Source organism: Toxotes jaculatrix, chromosome 8 (genome assembly GCF_017976425.1).
Source record: "Toxotes jaculatrix isolate fToxJac2 chromosome 8, fToxJac2.pri, whole genome shotgun sequence".
NCBI classification, from domain to species: domain Eukaryota; kingdom Metazoa; phylum Chordata; class Actinopteri; family Toxotidae; genus Toxotes; species Toxotes jaculatrix.
The window spans coordinates 18,192,458-18,207,834 of record NC_054401.1 but is presented as its reverse complement, the minus strand read 5'-3'; the positions used below and the strand labels follow the sequence as shown (position 1 = coordinate 18,207,834).

The 15,377-nt window shown below is 41.7% G+C and overlaps 1 protein-coding gene across 8 annotated transcripts in view; it reads left to right on the top strand.

Annotated features, from left to right (window-relative positions):
- LOC121185645 (RNA-binding motif, single-stranded-interacting protein 3-like) overlaps positions 1 to 15,377 on the top strand; it is a 160,128-nt gene that overhangs the window by 80,587 nt on the left and 64,164 nt on the right. For 6 of the 8 annotated variants that reach the window (XM_041043925.1, XM_041043919.1, XM_041043918.1 and 3 more), the window contains 2 exons: positions 1,645 to 1,829; positions 10,464 to 10,522. In XM_041043925.1, the coding sequence (XP_040899859.1) occupies positions 1,672 to 1,829; positions 10,464 to 10,522 (217 nt within the window). In that variant the 5' untranslated portion in view covers positions 1,645 to 1,671. The remainder of the gene's footprint in view (positions 1 to 1,644; positions 1,830 to 10,463; positions 10,523 to 15,377) is intronic. The other 2 variants (XM_041043920.1, XM_041043924.1) reach the window with 1 other exon arrangement.

Genomic DNA, 15,377 nt, shown 5'->3' with positions numbered 1-15,377 from the left:
AAGGCACTGGCCTGTAAATGACACTGCTCCACAAGCACCATCTCCTTTTACTGCTGTACATGTGTTGAATCCTGTTAGCGCTGTCTTTTCTGAGCTGCCAGCATGCCTGTGTGTGTGTGGGTGTGTATGTGTGTGTGGGTGTGTGTGTGTGTGTGTGTAGGTGTGTGTGTGTGTGTGTGTGTCAGGAACAGTGTGCCAGTTGAGGGAAATACAGGTAATGGATTAATATCAGAGCTGGCTCAGGCACCACATTGCTGTGTTTTGACAACTTGTCATTATCACAAACACCGGCTCACATGCACAAGCTCACCACAGACACTCACAACCATATGTGTATGGACATGCACACGCACTGCCTAATACAGTATACACCCGAGCACATGCACTGTTAATGTCTCACCTGTCTCTCACCCTTCCTTTCTATCCTCTTTGTCTGTCTCTCTCACTTGTCGTCACGGCACACAGTGGCTCTGGCCTGTGATCACCTCAGACTGCAGTGGGTTCTTGAACTTGTTCTATCCAGTTACCAACAGTGGGACCAATCCTGAGACCAGACTTCTTTTGTCTAGCCATTGTGTCTGTTTTGCTCCAAATATCAAGGCAGCAGACAGAGTGTTTTGAACGCTGCTGTCATATGAGCCATCAGGCTTTTTTTCACTTCCTCCAAACTTAACCTAATAGTTTGCCTAAGGCAGGAGTGGGTGTGCACTCTGGACCCACCAGTTCCAAACCCTCATTAATCCTCAGACTAGCCTTCTTCCCTGCCAGAAATGGTCCTATTAAATCATTGAACTGTGTGTAAATGTGTCCAATGCAATCCTGCATAGTTGAAAAAATTTCCTTTAAACAGATGACAGTACCTTGAAGAAGGAAAATCACTTGTATCAAGAAAATGTCATTGTATTCCAGATGATTCCCTTTGATCTGTTTGATCCGAGTCGGAAAACAAGCTAAATGATCCCATTTTTAAGATTTGGTTTTCTAAATGACCTGTCAAGGCAGTTTCTTCTATTTTAACAGTGTGCTGATTTATCTGTCTGTGGTGTGCTAACACACACACACACACACACACCAGAGAGAGGACACTTGCTCACTGCCTCCTGTCCATCAACACTTTGTAAACCTCTTTATCCTCAAGAAAGCTGCCAGCGGCTTGAAACATTTCCTGATCCAAAACATGAACACGCTGTAACTCGCAGCAGGTCACTCCAGTCATGAAGATGACACCGACTGAATAGGAATGTTTATTGCAGTATCATTAAAGCTAACTAAAGCTGTAGAAGTTACTGCAGAGATGCAACACAGCCTTTAATTGTTATTGAGACAAGCTTGTGTTAAAACTTGGTGCCGTAATCATAATAGGCACTAGTAATTACACATATCCTGCTTCCTTAATTTGATGTGCTTCCTGTCGAATCAAGATATTGCGTTGGGACTTGATGCAGGAAGAGATTATTCAAAAGGATGTGAGTTCGGTAGAAAGGAGATGTTTTATTTAATGGGTAGGACTGAGGGGCAGCAACTGAAAATAACTTTGTTTGGCATTATTAGATTTGTTTTTTATGGCTCAGAAAAAGAAATATTTTTCATCATGCTGTAACCTTAAGTCACTTTTTCCCTCTCTATCTTTCTCTGTCTCCACAGCAGTCGTATGCTCCTCCCCCTCCACCCATGGCTCCGCCCAGTCCCAGCACCACAGGAGGAGGAGGTGGAGGTGGAGGAGGTGGTCACGGAGGAGGGCTAGTAGAGCAGCTTAGTAAGACCAACCTGTACATCAGAGGCCTGCCGCCAGCCACCACCGACCAGGACCTCATCAAACTCTGCCAGCCGTAAGTTCTGTTCTGCTCTGTCCTATTGAATCTGATGATATGCATTCGAGTCAAACAGCTTCCTTCAGTACAGCTGAGTTCAGTTCATTCCTGCTTAGTTCAGTTCAGCTTGTGGTAATTAGCTTTGCGTGAGTCCAACAGCAGCTTCTAATGAGTATCAACAGTTTGCTCTTGACCCCTGTGTCCCTCCTCTGTGCTTCCTCAGACGTATAAACACAACCCAGCTGGGGCTAACCCATCCACTCCGTCCTGTGCTGTGGGTCACCCACACACAAACACATACACATACTAGGATACAGACATACACCCTTCTTCTGTCCTCTCTCAACAGAAGTTTTAAACCCTGCGGTCTGCAACAGATTGACCAATGTTTTTGAGACATGTTATGTTTACAGACTGAAATATTTAAGTGGTAGGTTTCTTCATTCATTTCATGATAATAGTAATAAAAATTAGGCTGTATAGAAGTTCACTTGCACCGCAATTAAAGCTTCCAAGTGATACCAGTATAATTTGAATGGCAGTCCAGTATTTTACAGTAGCAATTGAAAAGATGTTTCACCAACATAACATAAAGTAAAATAAAATAATATAATAAAATGAAATGTATCTTCATCAGTTCTAATACTGATTTTTCAGTTTGGATATAGCTTTCACTAAACCCTTTTAGAGTTTAATAAACATGGAAATATGGATGGATGCACGGATACATCCAAACTGCAAGATCAGCATTGAGATTGAAAGTTAAATAGAAACAGTCAGTAATTGTTCTGGAGCTTTTATTTGTTTGACTCGAACAAATAAAATTATTAAGCTATAGCTAAGCAGATTAAGCTATATATGTTCATATAGGTATGTGTATATTTTAAATATATGTACTATAAAAAAAATGCTAAACAATAGTTGAGAATTTTCTGTGTTATGATCTGTGGTGTGATCACACCCTTCGGTATAATATACTGCACAGTGTGAGCAGCTCAGTGCTAATGACTCATTTTTGCTACCATGCTGTAATGACACTAGCGGACAACTTACCTTCACAGCAATATATCTGAGCCTGTTTGTTTTTCTTGATAATATATTAGTGAATGATGTGGTGTCCCTGATTATTCCTGGCCTGCTGTAACTTCAGCTGCAGCAGCAGAAAAACTCAACGCATGATAACAGAGAACTGGACTCAGTAGAGTTGGACCCTTCACTTCCTTTTCTATTCCTTCGTGCTAAAATGAAATCTTGTGCGTTTCATTCCCTGTTGTCCCCATTTAGACAAACAAGAGTCAGCACAGAATGTAACGCAAATGATAAACCAGCTCTCCCACAGAGGGTCTTGTTTGCCTACAGCTAACATCTGATATCATTAAATTGTAATTGGAGAATTTAATATATTGAGCAAAATATTTTGCAGGTAAGGGCTTTTAAATGATCTCATCAACATTTCAAATTGATCTAATTGATTTTGGAATAAAGAAAAAGGCAGATAAAAATAAAATGTGCAGACTATAACACACACACAGACACCATACCTTGCCCTTCTGCGCGTCAGCTGCAGTTCAAGCCTGTTGTATTTCAGCTTAGCCCTGGAGGCGTTCTGGAGAAACAGGGTGAAAAATGGGGGCCAATAAAAGTTTCATTAGAGGCCCAGTCAGTGTGCCAAGTGGCCAGTAACATTTAGGAAAGGTCAGTGGAGGAGAGGGGCCTGTGTGTTCTGTTGGGCAGCAGTCTTAGCCTTGGGTTTCCAACTCTCTCCGGCTTTCGGAAATAGACTGAGTGGCAGTTTCCTGTCAGTCACTGACATAACATGCACACATACGCACGCACACACGCTCACACACAAACAGGCATTTCATTCATGCACACAGTTACAATGAATAACGGAAGGACAGTCCCTTGACACTGACACACATACACACACACACACTTTCAACTCAATATCATCCTCATCCTTATTGTTACCAAGCGCAGCTTTTTTTTTGTGTGTGCCAACCCGCCCACCAGCACCATCCTCTCCCTCCCCATTCTGTCATCCTCCTCACTTCCTCCTTGCATCCTTCTCTCTCTGTCCCCCCTCCCTCTAGCCCTCACCCCTCCCTCCCTGCCTCTCTCCCTGTCTCTGTGCCAGTTCTCAGAGTGTCAGTGAAAAGTGCTGTTGTCAGCTGACATTTCCAATCACTCCCCCGGTTGCCCAAACTATGGACACACTTTTAACGTCTGGGGACAGAGCAGAACGTGAGTGGAATCTAAAGCGTAGCGCAAGGGCAATCTCTCTCTCGCTCACTCCCTTTCACTCACACTTGTTGTCATGCTGTCTCTTTCATGCTTACCACTGCATCTATCTATCTATCTATCTATCTATCTATCTATCTATCTATCTATCTGCCAGTCTCTATGATTTAGAGGCTGTATCATGACAGACAAGCCTTAGCCACTCAAAGAGGAAATGGCTGAAGAAGAATATAAAATCCGTAATGAGTTTATAGTCTCTCATGTATCATCAGCAGCTGGATTAGAAAAACTAAAGTCTTGGTCTAAAACCTGCAGAATAGCTAATAGGAATTTGAAAAGCTTGAATGTGCTTGGTGTTTCGGTCGCAGGCGATTGTTATGAAACCTGAACCCTAGACATATCTGTCTGTCCTTGAAATTTATTACTTAATATTTCAAAGACAGATTCCATCTTTAATCATCAGCGTTTCGATGACATCAAGCCATCCTTTAAATTCACAGCACATTGCCTTTTCATCATGGAAACGCTCCAAGACTTCATTTCTTTATAGTGCCTGAAGATGTTAAACTACATATGGGGAATGAATTCGAAGACATCTTAAGCACTGCACTCTCTCAGTCCTCCCTCTGTGTTGGTCTGTTTGAGTCTAACTGGCAGAGAGGGGGAAAAATGAGGCAAATGCAAGAGACAAGACAGCTGTATCGGATCCCCAATTAGGAGATACCACACACAGAGACCAACCTGCGTGTACGCTCATAAATGCACAGCCACACGCACACACACACACTGCCTCAGACAGAATACACAGAACCAACAAATACACAGCGTGTGCACATATACATTATGTATATATACACTCACAGACATCCTGCAGAGATGCAGAGAGAAATGATGCGTCCGTGTTTGTGTGTGTGTGTTTGTGTGGGTGCTGGTGGGAACTGTGGTTCAGTAGACATCAAACGGTGAGCATCCATAGGCTGACGGTGTTGCACAAGGGAATGAAAACACAGATCTGATGTGAGGGCCCTCTGAGGACTGTCATTAACACTTCACACACACACACACGCACAGCCAAGGGTGCACACTGATTTTGTCAAGCTTGCCAAAATTGGGTTTACTGAGTTTCGTATTGACAGTCCTCGATCTCGACAGTTGGGAAAAAACTGTCAGTTTCAGTGGCCTTTCTGTCCTTTGTGCTTCACACTTCTTGGTGGGGAAAAAAAAATCAAAACTCCAGTTTTTGCAAGGATTCTAAAGAGTTTCCCTGTGTTGAAGAAGACACCTACCTTGTCCTTAAAGGACTGTCATAGTAAAAGTCAGTTTACCCGACCGCTGCTGAGGAAAGGCGTTCTCTGGCTTATAGTACTGTGTTTTAGGGCTTTGTAGCATTTCTGTCAATCCAAGGCAAACAGAGAATGATAGGTTAGCCGGCAAGTCCTGGTGAGTAGTTTAAAAGTCAAAGACAAAATGCAGACGGAGACGTTCTTCTGCTGCTGTTTTCTGTGTTTCCAGATGAATACCTGCAGGTTTTGGCATGTTGGTTGAGCATGTTTTTGGAATTTGCAATGAGCATTTTTCATAACTGTTTTATGTTATAGTGACTTTGACTGTTGGATGATTGTTGGTGCCAGACGGGCTGATTTGAGTGTTTCTGACACTGCTGATTTCCTGGGATTTTCGCACATAACAGTATCTGGAGTTTACTCTGAATGCCGCCAAAAACAAAAAAGCATCCAATGAGCGTCAGCATCTGCAGACAGAAACGTGATGAGAAATTGTTGATGAGAGAGGTCAAATGAGAATGGGCAAACTGGTCGAAGCTGACAGAAAAGCCAGGCTCACCAAAACTGGACAGTTGAAGACTGGGAAAGTGCAGCCTGGTCTGATGAACCTGAATTTCTACTGAGGCTGCAGATGGTAGGGTCAGAATTTAGCATCAGCACTATGAATCCGTGGACCCAACCTGTCTTGTGTCAGCAGTCCACACTGGTGGTGGTTTGAATTCCACAGCCTGAGTATTGTTGGTAACCATGTTCATCCCCACAATTTACCATCTTCTAATGACAGTGAGTTCAGTGAACTTCAGTGACTAGTATTAGTATGGTGTTACTACTAAAGTGCTCAGTGAGAGTTTACTGTATGTCAAGTAGCTCTGAAACAAGATCACAGAACTACAGATCTAGCTGTGGTTTAGATCGCTTTGTCAAACTTGTTAGAAAACTGCTCCACTGTTGCTTCACACTTCACTCCCATTACTGACTCTTTAGTTACGATGAGCATCCAATGGAAACTGGTTATAAACCTCAGATCACATTCAGAACCTTTTCACTTACTGTTTCTACAGCACTATGGAAAGTAAAGTAGTGGAATAAGGAAGCTCTAACCGTGGCCATCTGGCTCCTTTTAGTCCTTTGGTGGTATGTTTTAAGTATTTGAATAGTTTTTACGAGTGTCTCATGTGTCACTGCCACTGGGTCAAGTGCACGTCGATGTTATTTCAACTAGTTCCAGGCTTCTGCTGGAATCAACGAAAGGCTTCCAGTTGGAGGTTGAACACAGAACAGGACATTCTGCACTCTTCTCTCCTCTTATTCCACACTATCCTCAACCGCCTTACTTCATCATCTGATCTGTTATCAATACTTTCTTCCACTTCTTCACCACAATAGCAGATTGTTGTAGCTGCCCGGATAAAATGGAATTTTACCACTGAGTCAAGTCCAGAGTGAGACACCATTTTGGATGATGCAGTGTTGTTGTAATTTGACATTTCCCCAAGGCCATAGCGTCATCCTCTTCTCCTCTTCTCTCCTCTCCTCTCCTCTCTCTTTTGTTTTTCAGTCCAGCTAAAATGTGTAACTAGAGAAAGAACAGGTGGATTTCTGCTTGTACGTCACACACATTGATCTGACGATACCACACACACAAACACAGCCGCACATTAGACATATGCTTTAGTTGTTTTCAATTTTGTGAAAATGGACAACTGTGAACACATTTTTTTACGATTCATAATGTGTCAAGTCATGCACCTCCTCTCTCTGTGTCTTTCCCTCTCTCCCTCTCACTCTCTCTTTTCTTTTTCAGACACACACACACACACACGCACACACACACACACACACACACACACACACACACACACACACACACAAACCAAACGCACAAACAGAGTCTGGAAATGTTTCACTTTTCTGCCGGGAACAACAACCTGCCAAAACACCGATGGTGCATGAGATCTTTGTCATGCATTCATACTCACTTCACAAACATACACACACGCACACTTACAAGGAATTTCACCCACACAAGTATTTGTATGCTCAAACATGTCCAGGAACATACACTCACACATGAACTGTAGGTGTTTACTCTCACACACTGACACCAAGTTTGAATCACACGGAGGCAGAAGTCAACAAAGAGCTGGGTACTGCCAGATGGTGTGTGTAGTGTGTGTGATTACTGCTTTGGTGTTTTTGATCTGTGATGTTGCCTTGCGTGTGTGTCTGCATGTGTGTTTGTTTGTGCGTATATGTGTGGGCGATTAGTCCAGCCTTGTTTTTTCAGTGTTTTCCACGTATGCAGCCGTTGGATTGCTCCCCGAACCGCAGGCCAAAGACCTTGTTTACCACCAGTCAGGACTTTGTAAAAAAAAAAAAAAATAGAGAAAGGAAGAAACCAACAAACTCCCAGGCAAACATCAGACTTGATTTCAGACTGTCACAATCGGTGAATTTGTAAATATCCTAAAAATGTCTTAAATTGCAGGAAAAATGTGTGAAAATTGAGCATTGTTCAGAAAAAAAGCAGTGATTTTTCTCTCTACCAATTGCGAGATCATAAACCGCTCAGCTGCCATGTTATGTGTGATAGCAGCCTTTTAAAGCTTTTTTTCCTGTCTTTATTTCTAAAGTCTCCTGTCCCAATAGAGTTTGATGTGAGGCTGTCAGACGAGCTAGTCTCTGTTCTCTTCTCCTCACTGACAGAAGCAGTTGGCTGACAGAGACTCTCCTGATGGTGACAACTAAATGATCTCCTCTTTATTAAACACCTCTTACTATCTCTCCATCGCTCCCTGACTACCTCGCTTCCTCCTCGCCTTCAGTGTCTCTTTTTATCTTTTGACTGACTGCTCTCCCTCTACTTGTCTATTTCTCATTCCTCCGAGTCTCTCTCCCTCGCTCCCTCCCTTTGCTTTTTTCACCTTCTCTGCTCGTGACCTCCTGTGTTGTATCTTTGCCTGATTTGTCTTTTGTTTTTGTCTCCCTCCCCAATATGCCCCCCCCCCTTTTTTCCTCTAAAAAGGAAGAGGGAAAATACTTCCATTCCTCACCTGAGGCCACCAGCTAGCCAGTCAGCCAGCTTGTCAGCCTGTCAATCTGTTTAACAGTCACTCAGCCAGCCAGTCAGTCATTGTCAGTCAGTGTTAAAACATTAATTAAAAAGTCTCATCCACAGAGCCAGGCAGTCATCCAGGCTGATCTCAGTGATCCAAGCTTCCTGTCTCAGCCCCCCCCCCCCCCCCCCACCCCCCACCCCACCCCCACTTTCCTCCCTCCTCTCTCCTCATACCTTCTCCGCCTCTTTCTCGGTTTTTTGTCTATTTCTTGTTCCTCTCTTTCCAGGAGGAATGAAAGGCCAGGCTGATAAGAAACATTATTAACTTCTTTCTGAGAACAGAGAGCTGGAGAATAGAAGTGGGATGGAGAGGAAAATAAGGGAAGAAGACAGAGAGAGGCAGAAGTGTCAAACGTCAGTAAAAGAGTGAGGTACTGAAATGGACAGGAGACATTAAAAGTTGGCAGAGAGAACAGACAGAAAGAGGTATGGGACTTGTCTCTCTCTCTCTCTCTCTCTCTCTCTCTTAGAGGCCCCTCTAGCCGGATTGGGTGCCATACAGATGTCTGGTTATTATCATAATTTATGAGACAGTAGTGGCTGTGTTCTGAGGCCCGCGGTTGGGATTTGAAATAGATAAGGACAGAATGGATAGATAGAAGCGTAGATAGAAAATTTCACTGTGATAAGGTGGACACTCTGAGAAACTGTGTGAGGATCATTTTTTTGTTCAATTTTGTGTGTCATTTTTATTTTGCCTGTACGTTTCAGATTCAAACTTGAACGCGAGCTTGTAAAAACAGCTTTACAGTTGCATTTTTCTAAGCCTACATTCCTCTCATTTACAGACTAGTCTGTTTCATGTAACCAGCTCATAAAAATGTAAAACAAGACTAGAGAGATTACAGTAGTACTTTGAGCTAAATGCTAACATTCTCACAATGACAAGGCTAGCATGCTAATGTTAAGCTGGTGTAAAGTTTACAGTTTACAATGTTCGTCTTAATTTAGCATGTTTGTGCAGTGTCTTCGTGTTGTGTAGGAAGAAAGGGCACACTTCCCAAGAATGTCCCAGCAATTTATTTGGCAATGCGCACCAGCAACTGCAATTTTGAAGAAATAAGCCATTCACAGGGTTTCTCTTGTGTACTCTCAGTGACTGTGTAACATCGTGAGCAAAATCACTAAGTGTTCCATGCTAACAAACACAGTCTCAACAATAAACTTTAGCAAAATAATTTGCACTGCAACATGTCACACACAAACTAAATATAACAGTGTTACTACATTAACATTACATATGTTTTTTAAGTTATTTAACTTCAAATTTGCAATCACAAACAGCACCGATGTAGAGATTAGCATGAACGTGTGGCTTCCTCATGAAAGTTATGAAACAAAGAGGGAATAAAGGCGCTTGCCTTTTCTGAACTGAATGTTTTCCGAATTGAATTTTTCATGCCGGCTAACCCATACTAATGAATACAATTTTAAACAAACATACTGACAACATATCAGCAACACTGAAAGAACCAAGGAAATGTGATAGTGGAAATGCTAACCCACATCCTTCAAAATAAAGGTCTGTGCTTCATTCCGTACAGAATTCTTTCAATGCTCTGCTCATAATAACACCACATTACTACATTTGCATGCTAACATTTGATAATCAGAACTAACACAGAATAAAGCTGAGGCTGATGGAATTAGTTTTGCAGGCACTTTAATTTCCCAAGAATAATGTCCAAAACTGTCCATGGGTAAAAGTTTCTCCAGCACATCGTGATTTGTGTTTCCATAGCAGGGCCAAAACCTCACCAACGTCATTAAGATTCATCCTCTGAAGAACATGTTTGTACAAAATTTCATGGCAATCCATCCATTAGTGGTTCTCACCAACAAAGTTGTAGACTGACTTAATGGCCGACTGACATTGCCACCTCACAGCCGTGGTGCTAGCATGGCTAACAACTAATTTCCATTAGACTCAACAACCCATATTGCTCCAGATGTTAAAAATAGCAGATGTGATTGAACTTTTAATCTGAATTTATATTGTTGTTTTTACAGATATGGGAAGATTGTGTCAACAAAGGCCATCCTGGACAAGAACACCAATCAATGCAAAGGTGAGTGAGCATCCGTTGACTTAATCCAGTGCCTTTATCTTGTAGCCTCGAAAAGTCGCCCCATTATTCACACGCTCAGATTTTGATATGAGATTTCAATCTGGAAAACATAAATTGCAAATTGATTGAACTTGGCAGGTTAAAGGCAGACCAATCAGTGCACTATGGGGAGCAGTTCTGCTTTCATACATCCCTTACTTTTACTTTTTTGGAATCCCCAATGAATTAATGCCCAAAAAATGTCTGTCAGAAAAATGTCAACTGACAGTTGACGTAAATTTAAAAAAATTTCTTTAACTTTTGTGAGCCACCCACTATGCAGCTGCACGAAGTCCATGTGTTTGCATTACAGTTGTGTGTTTCTATGTGGTACGGGTGTGTGTTTTTTACACTGTTTACAACACAACAGTATTGACTTCCATAATAACCATGTCATCCTTTAATCTATCCAAATGATGCACTGCTAGAGTACCCTCATTTTTTTTTAACTTCTTTATGATGATGATTTCAGGATTGCACCCTAATGATACTTAGATTTAAGCAGCTTTTGAAAGCAAGATGTTGGCATTGTTGTCATTGGCCAAATCCAAACTGAGAACACCATACAATAGCCACAATGTGTTTCAAATAGTCTCTGTGGTGAGTGAGGCTCACTCAAGTGTCTTGTGATGAGGGTCGGCTTGATTGTAGGAGAGGTCTGAACAAAGCACTAATCAATATGATTGTAGTCGTCTGCTTGTGAAGAGGCTCACAAGAACATGTGTTCAGCATGATTGCTTCTCATCTGCCGGGCCTGCTCTCAAAGGTATACTGACAAGGTTTAGGACAACAGCACAAATGCCCTGTAATCAGCATATCAACTTCAACAGTGTGAGTGAAGGAAAAGCCAGTCTGATTGATACTGATGGCAGAGATGTAAATGTAGATTCTAAGACTTAATCTGCTCTGATTACTTTGAATAAAATATTTTGAGGAAATGATTGCAGCCCTACCTGCCTTAACATTATAATGAGAAACCAAACTTCAGTGAATCTCCCCTGAAGACTGTTGTACTTCAGTTATTATCTTGGATCTTTCTAATTGGCCAGTTTTATGAATCTTATAAACTTCATCATTCCACTGCCTGCTGTGGCATCACGTTATCAAATATGGCTTTGAGCTCTGAAGGCATATTGAAATGTCTGTCCTGACATCATTACAGCATAGCTGAGGGGAAGGCAGAAAATTCTGTAAACCCAGTGATAATTATCAATTATTCTTCCATTTTCTTAACTCGTTAAATTTTTTCATCTGTGTTATTTGAAATGGAGTTTTTAAAACCAGTTTCAGCACAGCCTCATGCCCATGACTTTTAAGTTTACCAGTTATGGCTTTAGGCCTCTTTTTAGTATGATTTACAAATGGAAATTAATATCTCTTTTCTTTAAAATCACATTGCATCTCAAAAGGCCATTTAATATTCAGTGCTTACAATTTTAACCAAAACTAATTTCATGTATAATTAAAAACTAAAGCTTACCATATTCTACATTTTTGTGGTCAGCAGTCCCATGGAGAGACCAAAACCAAAACCTCCACTGAACTGCTCCTACTAACTGATATTTTCTGCAGATCCAAAGCCATGATACGAGAGGTGATTGATAAGTTTGTGGCCTAAGGTAGAAGGAAGACCTAGCACATTCAGCTTTCATAGAGCATGCAGATCCCGTCTTTGTAGAAGTTGGCATCTTGGACCTCCATAAAGAGGTGCACAGCAATGATGACGTCTTCATTACTGTCAAAGTGGCAACCACTGAGCTCCTTCTTCAAATCAGGTCAAATCAGGCCGAGGACCTCCTTAGATGATAAGCCCCTGAGACGAAAATAGCAGATGTGGTTCATTTTCTCAGACACTGCTGACTTTTTTAAAAAAAAGTTTTAGATATTTATGTCTTTAGTAGGGATGATTAAGCTTGGAGTTAGCCACAGACAACATACAAGGTAGGGAAGTTGGTAAGTATTGAGTGACAGACTATAAGAAAATATAAAATCTTACCTTAATCCCAGAAAATACTTTCTATATCTACATGACTGCGAGGGCCTGTATGGTGTAAATTTCATCACTCGTCTACAATGGTCTCTCTGTGCTTGCTGCCTGGAAGTTATGAAAAGTGAACTAGTACGTTTATGCAGACTCCCAGTGTAGTATAAACAGAACTGCTTGTCTCCTTCTGAAATCAGATAAAATAATTCAGTGAATGAAATTCTGTGCCAATTCTAATAATGCAATGAGAGAGGACATGACTGAAGGACTGTGATTTAATCAGATGGAGGTCATCAGATGTTCTACAGTATCAGTTGCTCCAGACTCAAGAAGCAAGGTGACAGCTTGATTTAATCACTTAAATCACATTTTGTGGGCTAACACGGTTTGAATTTGTAGTTTGAGGAGTCACCTGTGATGGTGTGGAGTTGTAAGAATGAGCTGCTGGATGTGTGCGCACATGTTCAAAAAAAGTAGAGTCAAATACAGATTACAGATTAGCCAAAGATGGACAAGGACAAAAGGTAAAAGAGTCAGAGAGGTAGCCCTTGGGGATGTACCCTAAAGGGAAAAAAAGGGTGCATAAAAGGTATATCTAAACCAGGAACCAGCAAGGTAAGAGTGTGCAAGGAGTAGGGCTCATTATTTTCCATAAGCACTGTGGGTATTATGGGTATGGGTTGTTGTTTTTTTTTTTGTTGTTGTTTTTTGCAAATGTGTGAAAATCCAATTTAAAACAATTAATGATACAAAGAAATCTGTGAAAATTTACTTAAAATTGCCATTTGCAGCTCAAACACACCATAGTTTACCCAGTTATTGTCTTTTCTTTTATTTGTTTGCTCAAAATTGCTACTACCCTTTCTCTAACCATAATAACTGAAGTGTCGTTTTGCAGGACAGACACATCTTTCAGTAGCATGAGTGCATAAAATCCAGGTGAAAAGCATTTCAAACAATCTGCTCCTTTTCTTTGTGAAAGCATTGAGCCTTAAGCAAGCATGTGTCTGACAACATTGATATGTGTGTGTTAGCATGTGAATAGTAAGGGTATTCCTGCCACCGGATGTGGCTGACTGAATTCCAGACAAGGCCTTGAAGAATACTCAACATTAGAGTGGCTGTTTCAAAATGCAAACCCTTTCATCCAGCTATAAAATTATGCTTATTGTTTAATGCACAGAATACCCAGAATGCAGCAGCTGAAGCTGTAGCAGCAGAGGCGATGTGGCCCCCATCAACAGTTTCACTGCTCGTGATGTAAACTTCATACATCTCTTAGCCAGTTGTTAACTCACAATGAAGGAGTTTCATTATCAGTCGGCCATTAGAATGCCTTACAACCGGATAAGTGTTGGTTTGATTGCAGAGGCATTCAGTGGGGACAAGATAAGTGCTTAGCGTGACTAAGAGAGTACAAATTGGCACAGAGAGTTCTCTTGGAAAGGGAGGGATGGATGGGAGGAGGCCCAGGGAGGAGGAGGGAGGGGTAAAAATAACCTGGGGCTGACAGAAAAGGAAGGGGACCCTTTGAAACTGATGATTTAGCAGACAGCCTCTTCTTTTCAGGAAGATTTTGCAGAGAGGAAAAAGAGGGAGGTAGAGAGCGTTAGTGAGCTAGACAAAGAGACAGGTAAATAAATAAAGTCGTCTTCCTTTGCGGTCCACAGGGACGGTGTTTGATCAGTTTGCATACTGCTGTTGTCATGTGAAAATCTTGCGGTCCACATTTCTGTGATGTTTTTACTTTATCTAAATGATTTTGTTGTGTTCTGAAATTTGATGACTCCTGGGCTTTCAAAATCCTCTCAAGCCCTGTTCAGTGAATTAAAATATGCACTGTCTTCAAGGCTTCCTTGCTTCTTTGTCCTTGAAAAGTTGACGTTTCTCTCTGAGCAATATGTAAATATGTGATTTTTTGGTGTATGGATACATTAAAAAACACTATCCTGAGAATTACTGTTTAATTAATTGTCATTTCAGTGAACAAAGAAAGCCAAACTTTTTGGTTTGTCATCTGAAATATTATAAAGATTTACAGAATTTCTGTAAAGTCCTCGGCTTTGTAGCAGGGTAGTGGCTCAATGTTAAATACACTGACAGTTTTCTAGTTAGCAGTGTGGGAGCTCTGGGGGAGGGAGAGGGCACAGAACAGGATGGAGGAAGGAAGGGAGAGGAAACCACTTTAGATTGTAAAGGATTTCCATTTCCCAAAGACAAGCACCCTCCCTCTTACTGTCTCCATGTCTCCTGCGTGTTCTCCACCTCCCTCTCCTGTTGCTCATCTCCCTCTTACTCTTTCTCTCTTTCTCTGCCTGCCAGTCTCTCACTCTCCCCCAGACTCACGTCCCCCCTCCCATTCCTCCTTTGCTCCATCTCTCTCCTGTTCCTCTGTACTCTGTAGCCCATTCTAATGGCCCAAGGCCAGGAACTCTGGAGGCTCAGGAGATTAGATGGAAGCTTGGGATGTGTGTGTGTGTGTGTGTGTGTGTGAGTGTGTGTGTGTGTGTGTGTGTGTGTGTGTGTGTGTGTGTGTGTGTGTGTGTGAGAGAGAGAGAGAGAGAGAGAGAGAGAGAGAGAGAGAGAGAGAGTGCCCATGTTTATCTGTGTTTCCACGTGTGTCTGCGAGCCCATTTGCATGTGTGTATTCACGTGTGTGTGCGATTTGTAATAAAATGTTTTCTTTTTTTCTTTTTTTTTCATTCACAAGTGGAATATTTGCCAGGCTTGACTGAGCAAGATGAATTTTCATCTCTGTGTCATCATAAGGCCACAGCTGGGAGGGACAGGGCACAAATGAGGAGGATTATATAATTCAGAGATATTATTTTC